General features: G+C 35.7%; 1 protein-coding gene across 1 annotated transcript in view; it reads right to left on the reverse strand.

Annotated features, from left to right (window-relative positions):
* Positions 1–1,242: 1,242 nt before the first annotated feature.
* The window catches only part of INTS8 (integrator complex subunit 8), a 57,415-nt gene continuing 39,257 nt past the window's right edge, over positions 1,243–19,400 (reverse strand). The window contains exons 16-27 of the mRNA XM_012643642.1: positions 18,321–18,442; positions 14,374–14,558; positions 13,888–13,921; positions 13,126–13,182; positions 12,977–13,038; positions 9,265–9,383; positions 8,058–8,161; positions 6,974–7,024; positions 5,404–5,477; positions 5,260–5,324; positions 5,054–5,097; positions 1,243–1,447 (exon numbers count right to left, since the gene is read on the reverse strand). Coding sequence (XP_012499096.1) covers positions 1,331–1,447; positions 5,054–5,097; positions 5,260–5,324; positions 5,404–5,477; positions 6,974–7,024; positions 8,058–8,161; positions 9,265–9,383; positions 12,977–13,038; positions 13,126–13,182; positions 13,888–13,921; positions 14,374–14,558; positions 18,321–18,442 — 1,034 coding nt within the window. The 3' untranslated portion in view covers positions 1,243–1,330. The remainder of the gene's footprint in view (positions 1,448–5,053; positions 5,098–5,259; positions 5,325–5,403; positions 5,478–6,973; positions 7,025–8,057; positions 8,162–9,264; positions 9,384–12,976; positions 13,039–13,125; positions 13,183–13,887; positions 13,922–14,373; positions 14,559–18,320; positions 18,443–19,400) is intronic.

Consider the following 19,400-nt stretch of genomic DNA (forward strand, 5'->3'; position numbering starts at 1 on the left):
AGAAGTTAACCAACCAAAAAAGTTGGAAGTCACCAAGTACTGTATAGTATTTGATATAACCAAACTACTAAAGTTTTACAGGAAGATAGTGCTGTGATCTGACCTGGCCAATTCAGAAGTTACACTGCCATCCTTTGATGAAAATACTTAAGAAATTGGCACTAAGAAAGAAATTCCTCTGTTAGCTGTTAAAGAAACAGCAGGATTTGTTTACAAAGATGACTTCATTCCCAAGGTTACTGGATAGAAGCCAGCCATGATTTATGCCATAGCAACCTTTTTTTAAGATCCAGTGTTACTATGTTTATCTTGATGAACTAGGAATTTTATCATTAGAGTTTTGGATAAGTGCTACTTAAAGGGTACATTAAGTGATATATACTTTTGAGTCTACCTTTTAGATTCTTAAAACTCCTATACGCTTGACTAGTGCAATTTGGTTCTTGAAAATAAAATTTAAACTTGTTTACAAAGGTTTAGTTTTCTAATAAGGTGACTAATTTATTGATAGCTGCTATAGCAAGCTATTATAAAACTTGAATTTCTACAAATGGTGAAATTTAATCTGTTTTCTAACTAGTTTATTTGCCTTGCCATAATACATTTTTTTAACCAGTAAGGCTTAGGTGAACATGGTGTTTAACCTGTGCTCTAAACAATGGGAGTACCAAAGAAATAATAAACAAGCTAAATGCTGTGGCTCCTACTTGGGGCTTTGACGCATAGGTTGCTTTATAATAACATTTTTGTATGTCACAGTTTTGGTGAAAAACTTAAGAAGTACCCTTTCAAACTATTTATGAGAAAGTCACTTTATTACTCTAAGATATCCCTAAGGACTTTTTTTTTAGTGTGACTAAGGCTTTATTTATGTTTGCAAAACTGTTTTAGACAGTGTCAAAGTGACAAAGCTTAACACTTGACCTAAACTTCTATTTTCTTAAGGCAGAAGAGTATTAAATGTATACTGACTCCTAGAAAAATCTATTTATTAAAAAAAAACTTGCTGTATATAGACTAGCTACTTCTACATACATATTTTAAATTAGCCTTTAAAATAAATTTCAGCCTCAAAGTAGATAGATTTAATTATAAAACAAATTTTTGTTACCAGACATGTGAATCTCTTCTCCCTTTGAAGAAATTATAAATTTAAGCTATTGTTATGGTATGAAGTCTTCTGTATAGTTTTTGTTTTTAAACTAATTTCAGTATTTTGTCTGAAAAGGAAACACCACTAAATGTGTACATATGTATTATATAAACTTAATACTGTTTATTTTTAGCCTATTGTTTAAAAAATAAAAGTTAAAAAATTTTAACTAACTGCTTAAAAGTAAAGTTTTGCCATTGCTTGGAGAAACTTTTTTTTCCTTCTCTGCGCTGCCAGCTGTAACACTTCTTCTGGGTTGCTTGCATTCAATTCTGTCTGGCCGATGGCTTTGATCTTCCAAAACAAAAAAGTAATATTAGAGAGATCTGGTCAAAAATTAAATCTTGCTGGTATACATAACATAAAGCTACCTGTATGATAACAATGATAGTTTTGATGATTAACTGAACCCTCTATAGTAAAACCCAAGAGTTGTGGGGAAAATTAATGTGTAAAAATCGACTAGAGCCACTCTTTTTTTTTTATCTTTCAAAATCCATTTAAAATTTATTCAATGGGATAATCTTCCCCTGCTCAAAACACCTTACTACTCAAAATGTGGCCAAAGAATCATCACCATCAGCATCAATTGGAAACTTGTCAGAAATGCAGACCCCACCCCAGACCCAGAGAATCACAATCTGCGTTTGCAGACGAGCAGTGGGTAATTCACGTATACATTAAAGTTTGCAAAGATCCCTGATTTTTCTGCTTCTCTTGGTAATGGAAAGTCTTAAAATGACCTTAGGCCATAAGCATACTTCAATTTACAAATTAGAATGCCAGTGCTAGATGTTGATCAGACCTCCAACTGTACTCAAAGGTTAAGTCTTTGTCGTCTTACTTCCCCAGTTAAGGTCTTGACCTAGAAAGGAGCATGATTGGCACGCTCTCCCTCTGTCTCCACTCCCCACATCTTTTCCTCCTCTCATTAATATGTTACCTTTGCTTCTCACCTAGGCCATAGTATGAGTGTTAGGTCTGGTGGAGAGTAAACCGGTGGCAAGGAAGTGGCTAAGGGCAGAGAGCAGGAACCGAACTGTAGCTAGGAACCAAATTACAGCTAATAACTATTCCCTGGTGGGAACATACATGGTAAAAAGTTCCTAGTAACCTTTAACTGAACTAGAGCTCCTTATTATCTAATTAGCATGACTAGTGCCACTCTTAAGGAAAAGATTGATTGCTGTACCACAGTTTATGGAATTATCTTTGGTGACATTTTATCACATGTAAATTTATTGGAAAATATCAGTAAGCAAGCTCTATATGGTAATTTGACACATGGTACCTTTTTTTAGAGTTAAGGCTCCTACATATTAGTTTTAAAAAAATCCCAATGTGTGTTTTAGGGCTTCACGTTTTTAGTGTACAAAAATATCTAGTTGCTCAGCCCTATAATAGCATATAGTAGCTCAACTTTTCATGATTAGAAAAGTACCTCAGCCTACTAAATGTACATAGTAGTTTTCTGCTATAGAGTGTTTATATAGTTTAGGACCTTAGAATATACTTTTAGATTAAAAAAATTAGAACAAGACTACTCTGATATGTAGCTTGAAAGGAGATAGGACTATTCAGAAATGGTTATCAGTTAGTATGGGAGGTTAGGGAATCGGAGAAATTGCTGGGTGATGCCATTTCAATATAAAGAAATGCATGTGGCAAAGGCTTGTAGTAGGTGTAACTGGAGTTGTTTCAAACAAACAAGGCAGCCCAAAGACAACTGGCTATAAAAGCCCAAAGTGTGAGACAGAAGTAAGAACAGGAGCCAGATATCTGAGAGAAATAATGTATCCCAAGTGGGTATTAGTCAAAACCAGAGTGGATGACATTACCTAGAAAGACCATAGGTGATCAGAAAATAACCCAAAGACTAATTTTCTGTGAAAACCAAGTTTAAGGGGTGGGCAGAGGGAGATACAAGGAAGAATAGTCAGGGGAAAAAATCAAAATGACAGGGAAGCCAAAGGAGTATCTCAAGAAGGAAGGAGATGTAAACAGGAAAAGGACAAAAAGTATCCACTGGGTTTGGCATTTGGTGACCCTTCAGAGAGCAGTTAAGAGCGATGCTGGCAGAAGTGAAAGCGCACTGGGCTGAAGAGCTTCAAACTAGGCAGAGAGGAATGAGAGGTGGCGGCACAGTCAAGAAAAGTTAGTATTAGGATGAAACAGTTTATAGACTACGGGAAAGGTTGACAATATAGGAAAAGAGAACTCATTAAAAGGTCCCTGAGGGGACAAAATCAAAAGAATAAAAATTTGCCTTCAAGAGTAGTATAACATCTTTTACTGACTTGCAGAGTGCGTTTAACAGTAAGTACAGCTATAGATGATTTTAAAGGTGGAAAGCAGGGACTTGAAACAGGAATTTGAAGCTGGCACTCATAGAACTGCCATTCCCAAGACTATAATATCTATGGGGACAGGGGCTGTTCAGTCTTTTTTCTGGTGTATCCCAAGCATACAAGAGGCACAGAAGTTACTGAGAATGGAAAAGACAGAGGACTTGGGACTTAACAGGAGAAAAGTCTAAAATAGGGAAGATGGAATTGGGCTGACAGACTGGGGAGAACAAAAACTGGTCACAAACCCAAATACCTCATTGATCACTAGAAGGCAAGTCAGAGAAGGATAGGTTATTGGCAAAGGGTGGGTTGCAGGATAAGATCGTATGTAAAACAACTTTGGCTGACAATAAGACGTGGCAGCTTTGGGTGTGGGTGGCTTGCGCAGAGTAAGATGACAATCTATGGAACTGAGGCTGGCAGACATGTAAAGCTATAGTGATAGGTAAGTTCATCACATGTCTCTTGATACATGTAGAGGAAATAACTAGGAGGTTACATGAGCTAGTAAGGAGGTAGGTATAAGCCTGAAAGAAGGAGCTTCAAAAATGATACAAGCAGAAATGGTTTGGAAATAGCAAAGGAATGCTGGAAAAATTTCAACATTGCCTTCCAGCCCCAGGTAAATTAAAATGAATGAGTAGCCTCCAATCAAGTGGAACCGGCCTTCATGTTCTTTTTCCTTTTTTAAAAGGTGCTGTTATTAATGTTTCCTCTAAACAATGGATGTACAATTTAGTCCAAGTACAGAGCTTTAAAGGACACATAATGAAGAGCATATACTTTTATTAATATGAGTGAAAGCAAAGAAAGTATCTGGTGATACAGATGCAGCAAATGTTAGGCAAGTAATAATGGCCATAAAATTTACAATGTTTTGGCCTCTAAATCATATTTTAATAATTAATTGATCTATTCAGTAACTACTGGGCACCTACTACGTGCCAGGCAACATTCTAGGTACCAGCTATGACAAAACCAAGTCCTTACCCTCAGGGAAATAGACAAAAAATACGTAAATATATAGTTTGTTAGATGTTGATAAGTGTTATGGAGAAAAATCTAAGGGAAATGAGAGTAATAATACTGGAGGGAAAAGGGAAGTAGAAATCGTTATTTTATAAGATGGTCGGGAAAGGATGATTACAAAGAAGGTGACAACTGAGGAGAGACATGAGAGGAAGTTGGATGTCCCTGAAGAGAAAATTTCAAAGGCCATTAAGGTGGTGAATGTTGTCAGCAGGTTCAAGGAACAGTAGGGGTACTGGTGTAGCAGAGGTGATCAAGGGGAAAGTCAGATGGATAGGCGATGGGCCAAGTTATATGCAGCCTTGTAGGCCATCATAAGGACTGTGTGTGAGATAAGAAACCATCTGAAGGTTTGGAGCAGAGAAAAAGTAAACACTGATAAAACCAAATTGTGGCAGTAACTAGGCACGCAAAATCTTTTTTTGTTGATGGTTCAAATCTTAACAATTGTTAATAACAATTGTCTAATATTCTACAAACTAAGTATATTCTAGAAACTGAAGAAAGGCAGAAGGTAACTTACTGCAATTTGTCTTTTATCTGTTTCTCCTCTTTTATGATGAAGGTCTAAATGAATCAGTTAAGAAAAAGAAATCTGATAGTATTAAATATCATGAGAGAATCTCAACTGTTTTTCAGTTTTGATTTGGAAAAGACACAATATTAAATACTTCTCTAATTTACAGAAGTGAACTACTCTAAACATAACATACATTGATGGAAGGATACAAGTCAAGTATTCCAAAATGGTAACATCCCAAATGTAGTCATAGTAGGAGTCCATAGCATCATGGCTGAAAAAGAGAATTCACAGTTACTTCATTCTTAAGCAGAAAAACTTCCACCTCAATTTATTTTAAAAATCATTCATACCTGTTTTGTTCCTGTAGTGATTTAAAGGCTGTTTTGTAGTCAATTTCTCTGAGGAACTGACATAAAATTGCCACCTACATAAACAAAGATTTGAAAATGGTTTCATGTAGTGACAACTGGCTTGGTTTTACAAGGGTAATCTTTAATTATTCTTGTATGAAGTATATATTCTTTACTTTAAGAAGCCATGTAGATCATGCTGAGTGGCATCAGCTCATATGTATGGATTCCATCCATTTTAATTTCAAAAGTCTTTACACAAGTGTCTCTTTGACTAATATTTTCTTCATTGGTGATCTTAACCACAAATTTTAGAGCTTTTGTTTATTTGAATGAGAAGCTGGCAAACAGCCAGTTCAGAAAACTGAAAGGGATGGAAAACTGCCAAGCAAAAGTGTCATGACATTCAAGGACATGCAATTAAAGCTTCCACAGCTGGCAAGTACTGAAGCCCATTTAGGCAAAATTTAGGCTGCCAGTCTGCTTAACATAGAAAACATCTATCAATTAGGTCATAAAATTCATCTCTTTAAAAAATATTCTTAATATTTACTGATAACTCACATACCATAAAAATGACCCTTTTAAAGTACACAATCCAATGGTCTTTAGTATTATTCACAAAGTTGTACGACCATCATCACTATCTAATTCCAAAACATTTTCAATACACCCCCCAAAAAACCCATACCCATCAGCAGTCACTCTTCCCCTCCCTCTCCCCTCAAGCCTCTGGTAACCACTAATTTACTTTCTGTCTCTATAGATTTGTCTATTCTGGATATTTCATATGAATGGAATCATACAATATGTGGCCTTCTGTGTCTAGCTTCTTTCACTTAGCATAATCTTTTATCCATGTTGTAGAATGTGTCAGTAATTCATTCCTTTTGATGGCTGAATAATATTTCATTGTATAGACAGACCACATTTTATCTGGCCATTCATCATTTGATGGACATTAGGGTTGTTTCTACTTTTTGGCTATTATAAGTAATGCTGCTATGAACATTCATGTACAACTTTTTCTGTGGACATATAATTTCAATTCTCTTGGGTATATACCTAGGAGTGTAATTGCTGAGTCATATGGTAATTTCTATGTTTAGCGTTTTGAGGAACTACCAAACTATTTTCCCAAGGCTGCACCATTTTATATTCCTACCAGCAACATATGAGGGTTCCAATTTTTTCATATCCTCACCAACACTTGTTATTAGATTTCCTTTGATTATAGCCATCCTAGTGGGTATGAAGTGGTATCTCATTGTGGTTTTGATTTGCATTTCCCTAATGACTAGTGTACATATCTTAAATATAAAAAAAATACTTGAAAATACTTTTTTCCATTTAGGAGGTTTAAAGGTCAATGTTTTCTAATTCATACTTTCATTTTAGTTGAAACTCTATAAACTACTAAGAAGAATTTAAAGAATATGCCAAACTCTTAAACATCATAAATTTAAATAACTTTGATGTGGAAAATAAAAGCTACTTTCCAGTCCAATGCTTTATATATTATAAACTCAAATATATGTGAAAATAAACCAACATCATAATATTAACTAACCTGTGTGTGGCAATTCAGCAAAGAACAACATTTTATCATTCGTTTTATTACCTACAAAAACAAAATTCTGATTATTTTCAAAAACTAGTTAACATTGATTATAACAAATGAATGAACCACTCTGGTACAGAATTGTCCACCGAGGCGGAAGCTGGCAGGGAGGGATATGGGAACTCTGTACTTTCCAATGTTGCCATGAACCTAAAAGTGCTATAAAAAATAAAATTAATTTTAAAAACCTAATAAATTTTAAATCTTATTTCAAGAGCCATTTATTGTAAATATTAAAAAAATGCCATTTGTTAAGTTATGATACTTGGTAACCTAAATCAGAGGAAATAACAATGCATATCAAAAGAAAATGAAAAAACTTGATACCAGGGCCATGTGGAGGGGAGGAAATTGGAGAGAAGTAGATCAAAGGGCACAAATTTGCAATTAGTTAGAACAAGGCTAGAGCTCTAATATATAGCATGAGGACTACAGTTTATAAAATTGTATTACATACTAAGAATTTGCTGAGAGTAGATTTTAGGTGCTCTTATCACCAAAAAAGGGTAAGTATGGAAGGTGACGGATGTGTTTGACTGTAATAATCCTTTCACTATGTATATATCTATCAAAACATCACTTTGTATACCATAAATATATGCCAAAAAAGTTAGAAAAAAGAATTGGAGATTTAGGAGATAAAATTCACATGATTTGAGAGCTACATAGACGTTGGTGGGGAAAAGAGCCAAGGATGATGCTCAGGATTTGGACTTAGATAACTCAAATGGTTAAGTGTGGGTATTTTGGAATTTTGAGGTTTCTTTTTTTTGGAAGGGCAGGTGAGTTTATTAGGAGTATAAGTTCATTACCTTATGGTAAAGTAAGATACTGAAATCAGTTTTGGATAGGTAGAATTTGAGGTGTTTTTGGGAAATCACTGGAAATAGGGACGCTGAAAATAGGGACAGCAATCTGGTCTAGAGCCATGAACTTGGGTGTTATCATCACATAAATGGAAATGAGTAAGTTCAGCCAAAAGGGGCCCCAGGAAGAACACGTACAGGTAAGCAAGCCCATGAGAGCAATTTACCTGGTCTGTGTAAACATCAGGGGGTACAGCCTTATTAAAGAAATCAGAACACACAGCTCCTGCTTGGAGGTAGTAGTGAAGAGCTGCCGAATACTGATTGGTTGCTGAAGTAGAAAACAGAGATAAAGCATTATGTATCATTAGATATAATAACAGTTGGAAAAACAGGGCCTCTTTTGTGAAGAGTCAGGTATAACCGTCATGAGCTGACAAAAGAAAATTCAAACCATAGATGTAGGGATAAAATTTTATACTTATTTAGGACAACACTGAGAAAAACTGCCTGTATTTTTTTTAACCACATTAAAGACATGATAGATTCTCTCCCTCCCAAAACTGGTTAGCCAAAAATTTAGCTCATTTCTCACAAAATTTACTAGTATAGAATTTAGTACTTGGAGGCATTTACTTCCCAAATGTCCAAACTGGAAACATATCCTAATTGTCTGAGGTAGTTCAGAATCAGTATATCTATTCTGCAAATAGATATTAAGAACTTGATAAATTCTTTGGAGGGGCAGGGGTGAAAATAAGCGTTAAAATCGGCATTTGCTTCAAAACAATCTGGAGGAGAGTAAAATGATACAGGTAAGGGTGCAGATGAAACAAGACTGGCTGTGGGTTGATTCGTTAAAGCTAGGTAGTAGATACACTGGAGTTCATTACACTATTCCTTCTACCTTTATTTGAAGTTTCCCTTTTAAAAAAAGTCAACTCCTAAAAACCGGATCCTAAAATGATATCAATCAGAAATCTTATTTGGTCCATACAGTGATAGAAATACTGAAAATTTCATATCAAGTTGGGAAATCCTATCACACATAGTGGGAGAGGGTACTGGGGGGAGGGGATTAGGAATCTATCTCCAAGAATACAAATAATTATTAAGAATACCTGGAGAGACTTTAAAATCTTTAAACAGCACTTTGCAAACAAAACCTACTCTCATTCCTTAAGAATGTTTTACCAATTTATTAGACGAAAATTATTAACTATTTTAAAAAAACAAAAAAGGTAGCCAACATAAAATTAAAAGCATCTGAACCAAAGGTTCTGTAACAAAAAATGTGTAAGACAATTATAGTTTTACTGCCTTAATTTTACCAAGGAAGAAAAGCAAATGTCAAGGACAAAACTTTATAAAGTTCAATGGAGTACTGTAATAAAATGTGTAATATATTTACTAGCAACTAAACATCTCACTTACCAAAATAAATGTCTGCCTGAATAATTAACCAGGAATGGTTATTTGGATTTATACTTAGTGTATACCGAACTAGCTCTTTCACCGTGATGGCCACTGCTTCAAAGTCCACAGACTGAAGGCTAAAGGAAAGACATTTAACATTAATCTCGATTTTAAAAGTCAACTTCAAATTCCATACATGTATTTATTAAAAACAAAAAGACTCAGCCAAAATTTAAGTGAACATAAGTACAATAATAAATATTACTTAGGAGTAAATATATAAGAACTATCAAAATGACTAAGTCTGAGAAAGTGTGATAAGCCAAATTTTTATAAAGGGTTGAAAACAATCTGATTTTTGTTGCCTTGTTTACAAAATACTAATTGTAGGCTAGACCACAACAAAAAAGTATCTTCATCTTTGACAAATGTTTAAAGCATACGAAAGTGTTAAGATAAAACACTCTATTTCTGCTTTTAGCACAATTTACAGGCAACAAAAGAGACTCATAAGATTTCCCCAAATGATTTTTTAAGTTCTGTTTTCTGATAAAAGCCACTAAAAACAAGGGCTCAAACACTAACAATACTGCTGTGTGGCCTTAAATCTACCTTCTAGCTTCTTGCAAGAGTAACTCACTCCCCTGGATTAGATGTTTCGCTGGCCCTAACAGGGTGAGGGGCTAGCTATGGCAAGTATACCACACCAGTGCACTCAGCAGCAACAGAGTCAAGAAAAGGATAGGAAATGAGGCCAGCTGCTCTGAGTCTGGTTAAATGTGGAAGTCTAGAGGTAAAGAATTAGAAGATGGAACTGCGAGGATAAAAGCCAGGGCAGCACCCAAAAAACACACCTGATTGCTCCTACCTCCTTGAAGCAGTAAAGCACAGTAGTAGAGAACACAGGCTCTGATTCAGAGACACATGAGGTTCAGTCATGGCTCTATCATTGACAAGGTGAACTTGGACAAAGTACTTCTGCTGCCCTGAGGGGTTAGATTTTACCAGAACTCATGACTGTGCCCAGAACAGTGGGAAAGGAATTGTGGGATTATTAGCAAAAACCCAATAGTTGGCCGGGTGCGGTGGCTCACGCCTGTAATCCTAGCTCTCTGGGAGGCCGAGGCGGGCGGATTGTTTGAGCTCAGGAGTTCGAAACCAGCCTGAGCAAGAGCGAGACCCCAACTCTAATAAAATTAGAAAGAAATTAATCGGACAACTAAAAATATATAGAAAAAATTAGCCGGGCATGGTGGCGAATGCCTGTAGTCCCAGCTACTCGGGAGGCTGAGGCAGGAGGATCGCTTGAGCCCAGGAGTTTGAGGTTGCTGTGAGCTAGGATGATGCCACAGCACTCTAGCCCGGCAACACAGTGAGACTCTGTCTCGGGAGAAAAAAAAAAAAAACCCAATAGTTTACTTACAACTGAATGAGTTAAATTGGCTTATGATTATATTTTACAGACATTTACAGAATGTTACAAGTCTAAGAATTCTCTCTATATATCAAACAGCTGGCTGTAAAATAGTTAATACTTAATCGAGTGTCATTTCACTGTACTTAGAATACTGCCCTTAGACTCAATTAAGACTCTTGCTTTTACATTTTCTGGCCAAACATTTAGTCACATTTTATTTTCTCTGGTCAATTTAAAGTATTTTTATCATGAAGATAATAGTTAAGCCTACTACATAACAGTCTTTATTTTAAATATCTAGCTTAGAAAATGTATTAACTTATTTAATCTTCACAATTCTGAGGCAGGTACTACTACTTTTAAACCCATTTTAGAAATGAGGAACCTGGCACAGAAAGCAACTTACCTGAAGTCATATACCTGGTAAGAGGCTGGGACTCAAACCCTTCCAGGCTGGCTCAGAGCCCCTACAGTAAACCATTCTTTTGCCTCATTTATAAAAACACACTGGAAATCAATCATTACACTCTACATTTAGGCCAAAGAAGCAACAAATACAACTGCTGAAATCACCAATTAAAAAGGCAAAATTGTCTATACCTGATTCTTGGATTGCTATCTAATATAACCAATTTTATACAAAAATTAGAAACACATTACGACGGAACCTGCAGTTAAAATGCTGTGGAGCACGCACATTTGCTTCATGAAGCATGGTGCTCCTTTGGGAAACAAGCCTCAGTAAGTGGAGGGCAAGGTCACTGCCCCACTTTGACCCTCCAAATCCCCACATGAGACACAGAGCTGCTTCCAATCTCTAAGACTGAGGAGGAAGCAAATTACTTACTCCTATTAATCTTCTATTATCTGCTTGCCTACCTATTAAAATCTTTTCTTCTTCAAAGATGCCACTTAAGAGCAATAAAATAAAGCCTGAACCTACCCTTTAAACACAAAGTAGGAAGACTGGGAGGAAGGGCAGGAAGGAAAAACTTTTATAAGGAATCAAGTGGATTATCCTATATGGGAAGCTACTATGTGTAGGAAAAGAAAAATGTAAATGGTTTCTTCTTCCAGAAAATCAACGCCTTTTTCCTCCCCCAAAGATATTCCCCCATCATCTTAGTGTGATTCTCAGGTGATGAAAACAAAAGGAGTTGGGAACCTTTGATAATCACTGTATTATAATAGAAGAGACCTACAAAGAATTACAAAAAAACAGATATAAATTTTCCAATAGATATTTATAAAAGAGAAGATACTGGACAGCTGATAGAGTCATTTTTTCTAAGCGATGGGATGTCACTACGTTGCCCGGGCCAGACTTAAACTCCTAGGCCAAGTGATCCTCCTGCCTTAATCTCCTGAGTAGGTGGGACTGCACATGCACACCACCATGCCCAGCCATAAAGTCATCCTTTCATTAGCCTCAATTTCCGAATTCTACTCAGTGACAATTAATCAGGACCACTTAGATCTTCTGTTCTCTCTAGGGCTCACATACTTTAGTTCCTACTTAAAACTTATCAGCCAGGCCAGGCGCAGTGGCTCACGCCCGTAATCCTAGCACTCTGGGAGGCCGAGGCGGGCGGATTGTTTGAGCTCAGGAGTTCGAAACCAGCCTGAGCAAGGGCGAGACCCTGTCTCTACTAAAAATAGAAAGAAATTAGCTGGACACCTAAAAATATACAGAAAAAATTAGCCGGGCATGGTGGCGCATGCCTGTAGTCCCAGCTACTTGGGAGGCTGAGGCAGCAGGATTGCTTGAGCCCAGGAGTTTGAGGTTGCTATGAGCTAGGCTGACACCATGGCACTCTAGCTCAGGCAACAGAATGAGACTCTGTCTCAAAAAAAAAAAAAAAAAAAAAACTTATCAGCAGGCATAGTGACTCACACCTGTAATCCTAGCATTTTGGGAGGGACAAGCAGGAGGATTGCTTGAACCCAGGAGTTGGAGACCACCCTGGGCAACATAGCAAGACCTCCTCTGCAAAATATTAAAAAATTAGCCAGCCATGGTGGCACGCACCTGTAGTACCAGCTACTCAGGAGGCTGAGGCAGGAGGATCTCCTGAGCTCAGGAGTTTGAGGTTGCTGTGAGCTATGATGATGCCACTGCACTCTAGCCCAGGCAATAGAGACCTTGTCAAAAAGAGTTATGCCTTATTCATAATTTTTAGGAAGATAACTACTGTGACAGGGAAACCCAAAGGAGATTTGTGGCCTTTTAATCAAATTATCTAAGGGTATCTATACTAGTCAGGATGGTTTCTACATACATAACTAATAAATATAAGCTATACTACTACCTACTTGGGAATGGAAGATGGCCAGATGGATATGTGTTCTGCTGTGATATCATTCACAATGTCCTCCTTTAAAAAAAAAAAAAAGTGTGATTAAAAAAGAAATTTCTTTGAAATATTTTTTAAATAGTTTAAGTGAAATTATGAAATACTGACCCGAACATTGTGAAGTTTCACAAAGAGTGACAAAATAATACTCAAAACCAATGGTTCCTATGAGAAAGAAAACACAGAACCCTTAAATAGTATGTATATACATTGTATATATATTTTAACATCTCTCCTATCAACCTGAGAGACACTAAGTATTTTCTTTCAAAAGACCCTTACTTTTGAAAATTTAGCACCTGCTCCGTTTAGAGCATACTATAGATCAACCTCACTTTTAATCTCATGAAAAATAAATCACAGCACACAATTTACGTAAAAATTACCATATTTAGATTTCTGGTTTATTGTGCTATTTCCAAGCTCAACTCTTCACATGACTTTTGAAACTGAGTAACTAGATCTCTTTCCAGTTAGTACTTGTAGCTACCTCCAAAAAAAATTTGACTTTTTATTCCTCAAAATAATATTTAAAGGATGAAACCTGGGTTAAGTAAGTCCAGAAAATATATATGATATTAATCCTACTAAGGAAAAATTAAAGCCAGGCTTCATACATTTAGCCCCATTATGAAGACTTCTTTACAATTTAAAAATCATCTGGCTCATGTTTACTAAAACATGGTAAGGTAAATGCAAAATAAACTTCTTCATTCAGATTATGTGTCTCCCCCACCCCCACCAATAATGATCACTGAAGATAAGCAGGTCACTTTGATAATTTAATCAGCATTTGAAGCACTCAAGATTTTTTAGTCATATTCTACAAAAATCAGCAATACTAATTAGAATAATTTAAATAAAACTTACTCGTAATTTTTTGATAAAAGAAAGCAGTTCACTCCTACGAAACACAAACATTTTTGAATACACATTTAATATCGGAAATTAAAAATAAAATCAAGAAAGTAAATTATAGGTGAAAGTTTATGCCTAATGTTCTAATTTTGCAAGTATGAAAAGGAGTATAATATTCTACTGCCATACTAACATTTCTTCCCAGTTTTAATCATGTGAAGTCTGCAATACTATCCAACCTTAAAACTCTGTTGATTTTGAATTATAATTGATTATATTAAACAATTAATAGATGGTCTCCTAAAATAACTTAGAAATAGAAAGTATTTCCAAAGGTGGCCATGGCAGACAGGTCCATCAGAGACAAGCATCACAGAATTCTTAAGATTGTTCATCTTTACGATACACAGGATAAAGGATGACATTCTTGAAACAGTACAACTGCTATAAATAAAAGAACTCAAAAAATGTAACTGATAAAAACATAGCAATACATACCGATACATTATACCTAATGTAGATTCCCTCTGCTTTATTAAACTAACTCTGCCATCATTTCCTCGTTTGTGCTGACTGGACACACTGCAGATTTGAACAACAACTTCCCAAAGGTCTTTAGCAGTCCGTCTACTTTCTTTAGGACCTGGAAGTTCTTTACATGTAGCTGCTAAAAGTTGTCCAAGCTATAATATGAAAAACAAAATACACAAATGATAATCCGTAATATCACACATGATAGTTCTATTATTAAGGCAACCTGAGGAAAGATGGGTGGCTGCCCAAACACACCAAGCACAGTTATGTTATGCTGTGCATTCAGTACAAGCTCTAAGGAATCCATGGCTCGCTGTTTACTGACGGATCTGAATCTGTTTGAGAAAGAAGATTCTCTAGTTCTATCATACAAACGTCATCATTTCTGAACAATTATAGTCTATTGCAAACAAAAACAAGTATAGTCTAATGACAACAAAACGAGACAATGATTTAAGTGAAAAAAAAAAAAAAAAAAAACCAAGTTGCTCAGTATAGGTAAAATGATATCACTTTACCAAAAAAAAAAAAAAAGAAGTAACGGAAGGCATACACCATGTGTTAACCGTGCCAGAGGTGAGATTAAAATAGTGCTTGGGTTTCACACACACAACACACATTTTGTTTTTAATCATTAAAAAAATAAGGAAAGGAGTAAGGAAATTGAAGTTGGCAGCATAAAGAAACAAAATTTAAAGCAACTTTTCTTTGAATTGGTAGAAACTCAGGATGGAGCTACTGCTAATATGAAGAGGTAGGATTAAGAAGGGAGAGATTACGGCAAGCATGATTTCAAGTCCATCAGGAAACCTCAGTTCCTGATGAAATGGACGTAGAAAGTTTTCTAATAAGGTCCCCACCACTTAAGGTGGCTTCTTTAAAAAGGGGGCAGGATTGTGACAAAGATAAAAATTGTTTTCCCCCACATTTTGTTATGAAAAATTTCAAACAGAAAAAAATAATCAAAAGAATAGTTTGATAAATACTTGACACACTGTGAATATTCTGTGATTTTTGCTTTACATTTCTGTCTATAATACATATACATTTTTGTTAAACTACATTAAAGTAAGTTACAGAATGTCATTTCACCCCTCAATACGTCAATATACATCTTCTAAGGGCAAGGACATTCTTCTACACAACCACAACTCCATGATTACACGCCTAAGAAAGTTAACAATAGTTTGGTTGCAGAAAAAGCTAGTAAGAATGACATGAAAACCCTACCTACGCTACGTGAATGGGCACTGAGGATCCTTAGTCTAGTAGGATCATTTCACCCTGCGTGCCCAGCCAATATTCTTCTCCAACAACTGGGATTGCAATATATGCAGCTATTTACTACATAGTACAATGCCAGGGCTACTGTAGCTCCTTATGTCACATTCATTTCTGTTGTCAGGGATCATATGCTTACTTTACAGTCACTAGATTTATTAAGTAAATTTAATTAAAAGAATTTTCAGATGTCTTAGGCCCCAAATCAACTGAATTCCACGAACATTCTTGAGCATCTACTGTGTATGCTGGGTGTGATGGAAAGCAGGAGAATATAAAAAATAAACTGCCCTCAAGAAGCTCACCATCCTATAGGGAAGACAGGTGAAAAAATAATCTATCATACAGTATTAACAAAAGAAATATATCAACAGTATAACTGTAGCAGGACCAGTATCACAGTACAAAAGTAGCCAAGAGGAGAAAGTGATTTACTCATTTACAGAGAAAGGAATTTGGGAAAGCATCAAAGAAACCATCCAAACAGGCAGAGATGCGACATCCTACCTAGAGGAAAGAACAAACAGCATGTGCAAAATCACAGGGGCACGAGAAACGCAGTGTGAGCACTCGGGTGATGGCAGCACAGAGCTGGCATGAGAAGGAGCTGGGGAGGTGCACCTGGAGGAAGAGAAGCACTCACACCTTAAAGGGCCGTATAGGCCATATTAAAAGCTTGGGTTTTTATCCCACGTTGTTACTACTATCTCAACTCCTCCCCCTCCTAGCTACTTTTATAATCCAAGTGCCTACAAATCCCATGCCCTTCCCACTCTGATACAAGGTGCAGACCAGACAGTTGTGTATTATTTCAAAAGGTATATTTTAGTCATGTACTTAAGGTTTTTCCACTCCTTTTTGTGATTATATAGTTTATATTCAAATAAATAAGAAAATATGTAACAGAATAGAAAATAAAATTGATTCAATTCAGCTGATATTCCAGTACCTAGAGATCATGTCTATTAATATCCTTTCAGACTTTTCCTGACACTTATGTATATTTCCCACCAAATTAGAAGTTTGGAAACTGCTCCAAATTATTATTATTTTCAAAACACAACCCCTCACTCTTGACTTCTATGATTCCTTTTTCCTTGATGTTAACAAAGGAGAAAGCGGCCAATTTTGGAAGGCAGCACATAAAACCCTAACCACCAGATGACATGATGAGATGCCTCAGTGACTACTCTTTAGCAAGGTCACCACCCATCCTTCCTCCTTTCGGGCCAGGTCAGGGGGACTGCAGAGAGCAGCGAGATAACCTTGCCTAGAGGTAGGCAACCTACAACACGATTTCCTGTGTGCTTACACACTGCAGAGCCTCAAGCATTCATTACACAAACATGCACCCATCTCTCCTGGTGCACAGCTCACAGAATTCACTGCTAGGGAAGCAAAGAGGGGAACTACTGTACTGTCTTAAAGCTGAGCAACACGCTACGATTCTAAGTGCAAATGATAATAACCTTGGAACAAAATGGTTCTCTCATTTGAGAGTTTATTAAAGGCATAATCAGACAAGCACCTTAGATATTAGGAACTCAGATCCCAGAAAGTTCACTACAGAGATAAATAAGATTCAATGTCTGAAATTGCAAAGAAAAGGATGATTCAAGTATGAGAATAATTTTTATGAACAAATGTAAAGACAAAAAGGAGGGAAAAAAACTAAAGAAATCAATACATCTTCAAAGGGTTAAAATGAAATGAGTTCAGTTTTTAAAAGGACTTACATGAAACATGAAGGAACAAATAATCAAAGACAATGTGAAAAGGTGGTATAGTCTACCAAGAGTTTTCCAGATAAGCATGGACTTAAAGGACTATGTATTAAAGACAAATTGGGGCAGATAAAAATTTAAAAATTAGGAAATTTGAAGGACCAAACATACCCCTCCCAAAAGGGGGGAGAGGTGCTTCTAAAAATTTTAAATCACTAAATGTTTTATTTTGGTTTCTTAACTACAAGACCAGAAAGAAAGAAAAGCCCACTGCTTATTCAGGGTATATATAATATTAACACATGAAAGATATAATCTTAGGAAAAGCCTCCAGTTTCTCTTTAGTTTTGATATTTTCTACACTCAAAAGCATTTTAGGTTGCAGAGGACAGATATAATTAAGGAAGATGAAATAAACAATTTACTGAATGAATTCTTTCATATGGGTACAATTACTAACAGCAAACATGTTATTAATTCATTAACAAGCATGCTCTAGATTCAGACATATCAAACTTAGAGCAGTAAATAGGTTCCAAAGGGGCAAGGTCTTCAAATAGAAAACAGGTAGAAGTGCATTCCTGACAGTTCCCATCAGTCCCAGAGTTTGATCATAGCCACCAAAGCAAGAAACGTTGACTAACCTCTCACTACCTTAGTTCACCAAAGTGTTGTCTGTTAACGAAATCATTTGTAACTGCATTCTCATGAATCCTACATACGGAGAGCAAAATCAAGTGTATGACTTATCAAAAACTGTACTTTTAACCACAAACCAGCAAGCATTTGTCCAATCTTACACCATATCATAGAAATTAGACAAGTGCTCAAAGTAATGTAAATCTAAAGAAACAGGTATAATAATTAATACCATTTTAATAATCCTTTTATTTAAACATTAATTACCTTTACATATGGATTACTCTGAAGCAAAAGTGCAGGAACTTGCAGCGTAAGGTATTCATTTTCCCTCCAGTTTAACATAAAAGCAACACACTCCTCGGCTATAACCTGACGAAGAGGAATATCTAAAAAGCAAAGCAAATAGCTGGAATTGCCATCACAACATTAAAATGGGAACAAAGCAAATACCTGCTGAGATTCCAATTTAATAAAAGAACCAATAGCTACAGTTAAAAAATAGAAAAATACTAACATTTAATACTTATTTCTGTAAAGTTTAACATTTCCCAACAACAGACTACATGGTCCCCAATATTAATCAACAAAATTCTTTCATCCTTTAGGAGCCCAACACTCTACTGTGTAAGTCTTAGATACCTATTTCCCCAGAAATTTATAACTGAAATGAGCAGATAATAATCACACAAACAAAACAGGTACAAAATGCTGTGGTATAAATTTCTAGCACATTTACAGCATGGAAACAGGTAAACTATATTTAAAAAACTGTAACAAATCTGAGTTGATATATTTATCCTTTTTAATAATTTTTTCTGATTAAAATGTAACTCATAAGAGACAAGTCATTTACTTGTTCAACAAATATGTACTGCACCAGAAATAATTTTAAATAAGAAAAAAAACTACTCAGACTTGCTTTGAACATTATTTCCTTTGAAATAAATAATTATTAAATACATCCTTATATGTTATGAATTTTTATAGCTCAAAGTATATAGTTTCAGATTTTAACGTACTTTAGGAAAAAGGAAAAGAAACCACGACGAATCCTAAATAACAGCGTTAAGATTGAAAATGAGGAGATTTATTAACCTTTTCTAGAGTACCTATATTTCTCAGTCGTTCTAAAAAGATAGTGCCTGTAGCTATTTATTTATATCTCACCCTTATTCACAAAAAGGATTTGATATGACAAAAAAAGATGCATACAAACACAGCAAAATAAAATAAAAATACATTATTTGCATCACTTCCAGAAAACGAATGACGAGAGAAGTGAAATTAGTTCCCCAAGTGCAAGCATGTCATTGAGTTCTATACACTTTGACAAACGGAGATTGT

The sequence above is a fragment of the Propithecus coquereli genome, unplaced genomic scaffold, assembly GCF_000956105.1.
Source record: "Propithecus coquereli isolate 6110/MARCELLA unplaced genomic scaffold, Pcoq_1.0 Scaffold2, whole genome shotgun sequence".
In the NCBI taxonomy this organism is placed as follows: Eukaryota; Metazoa; Chordata; class Mammalia; order Primates; family Indriidae; genus Propithecus; species Propithecus coquereli.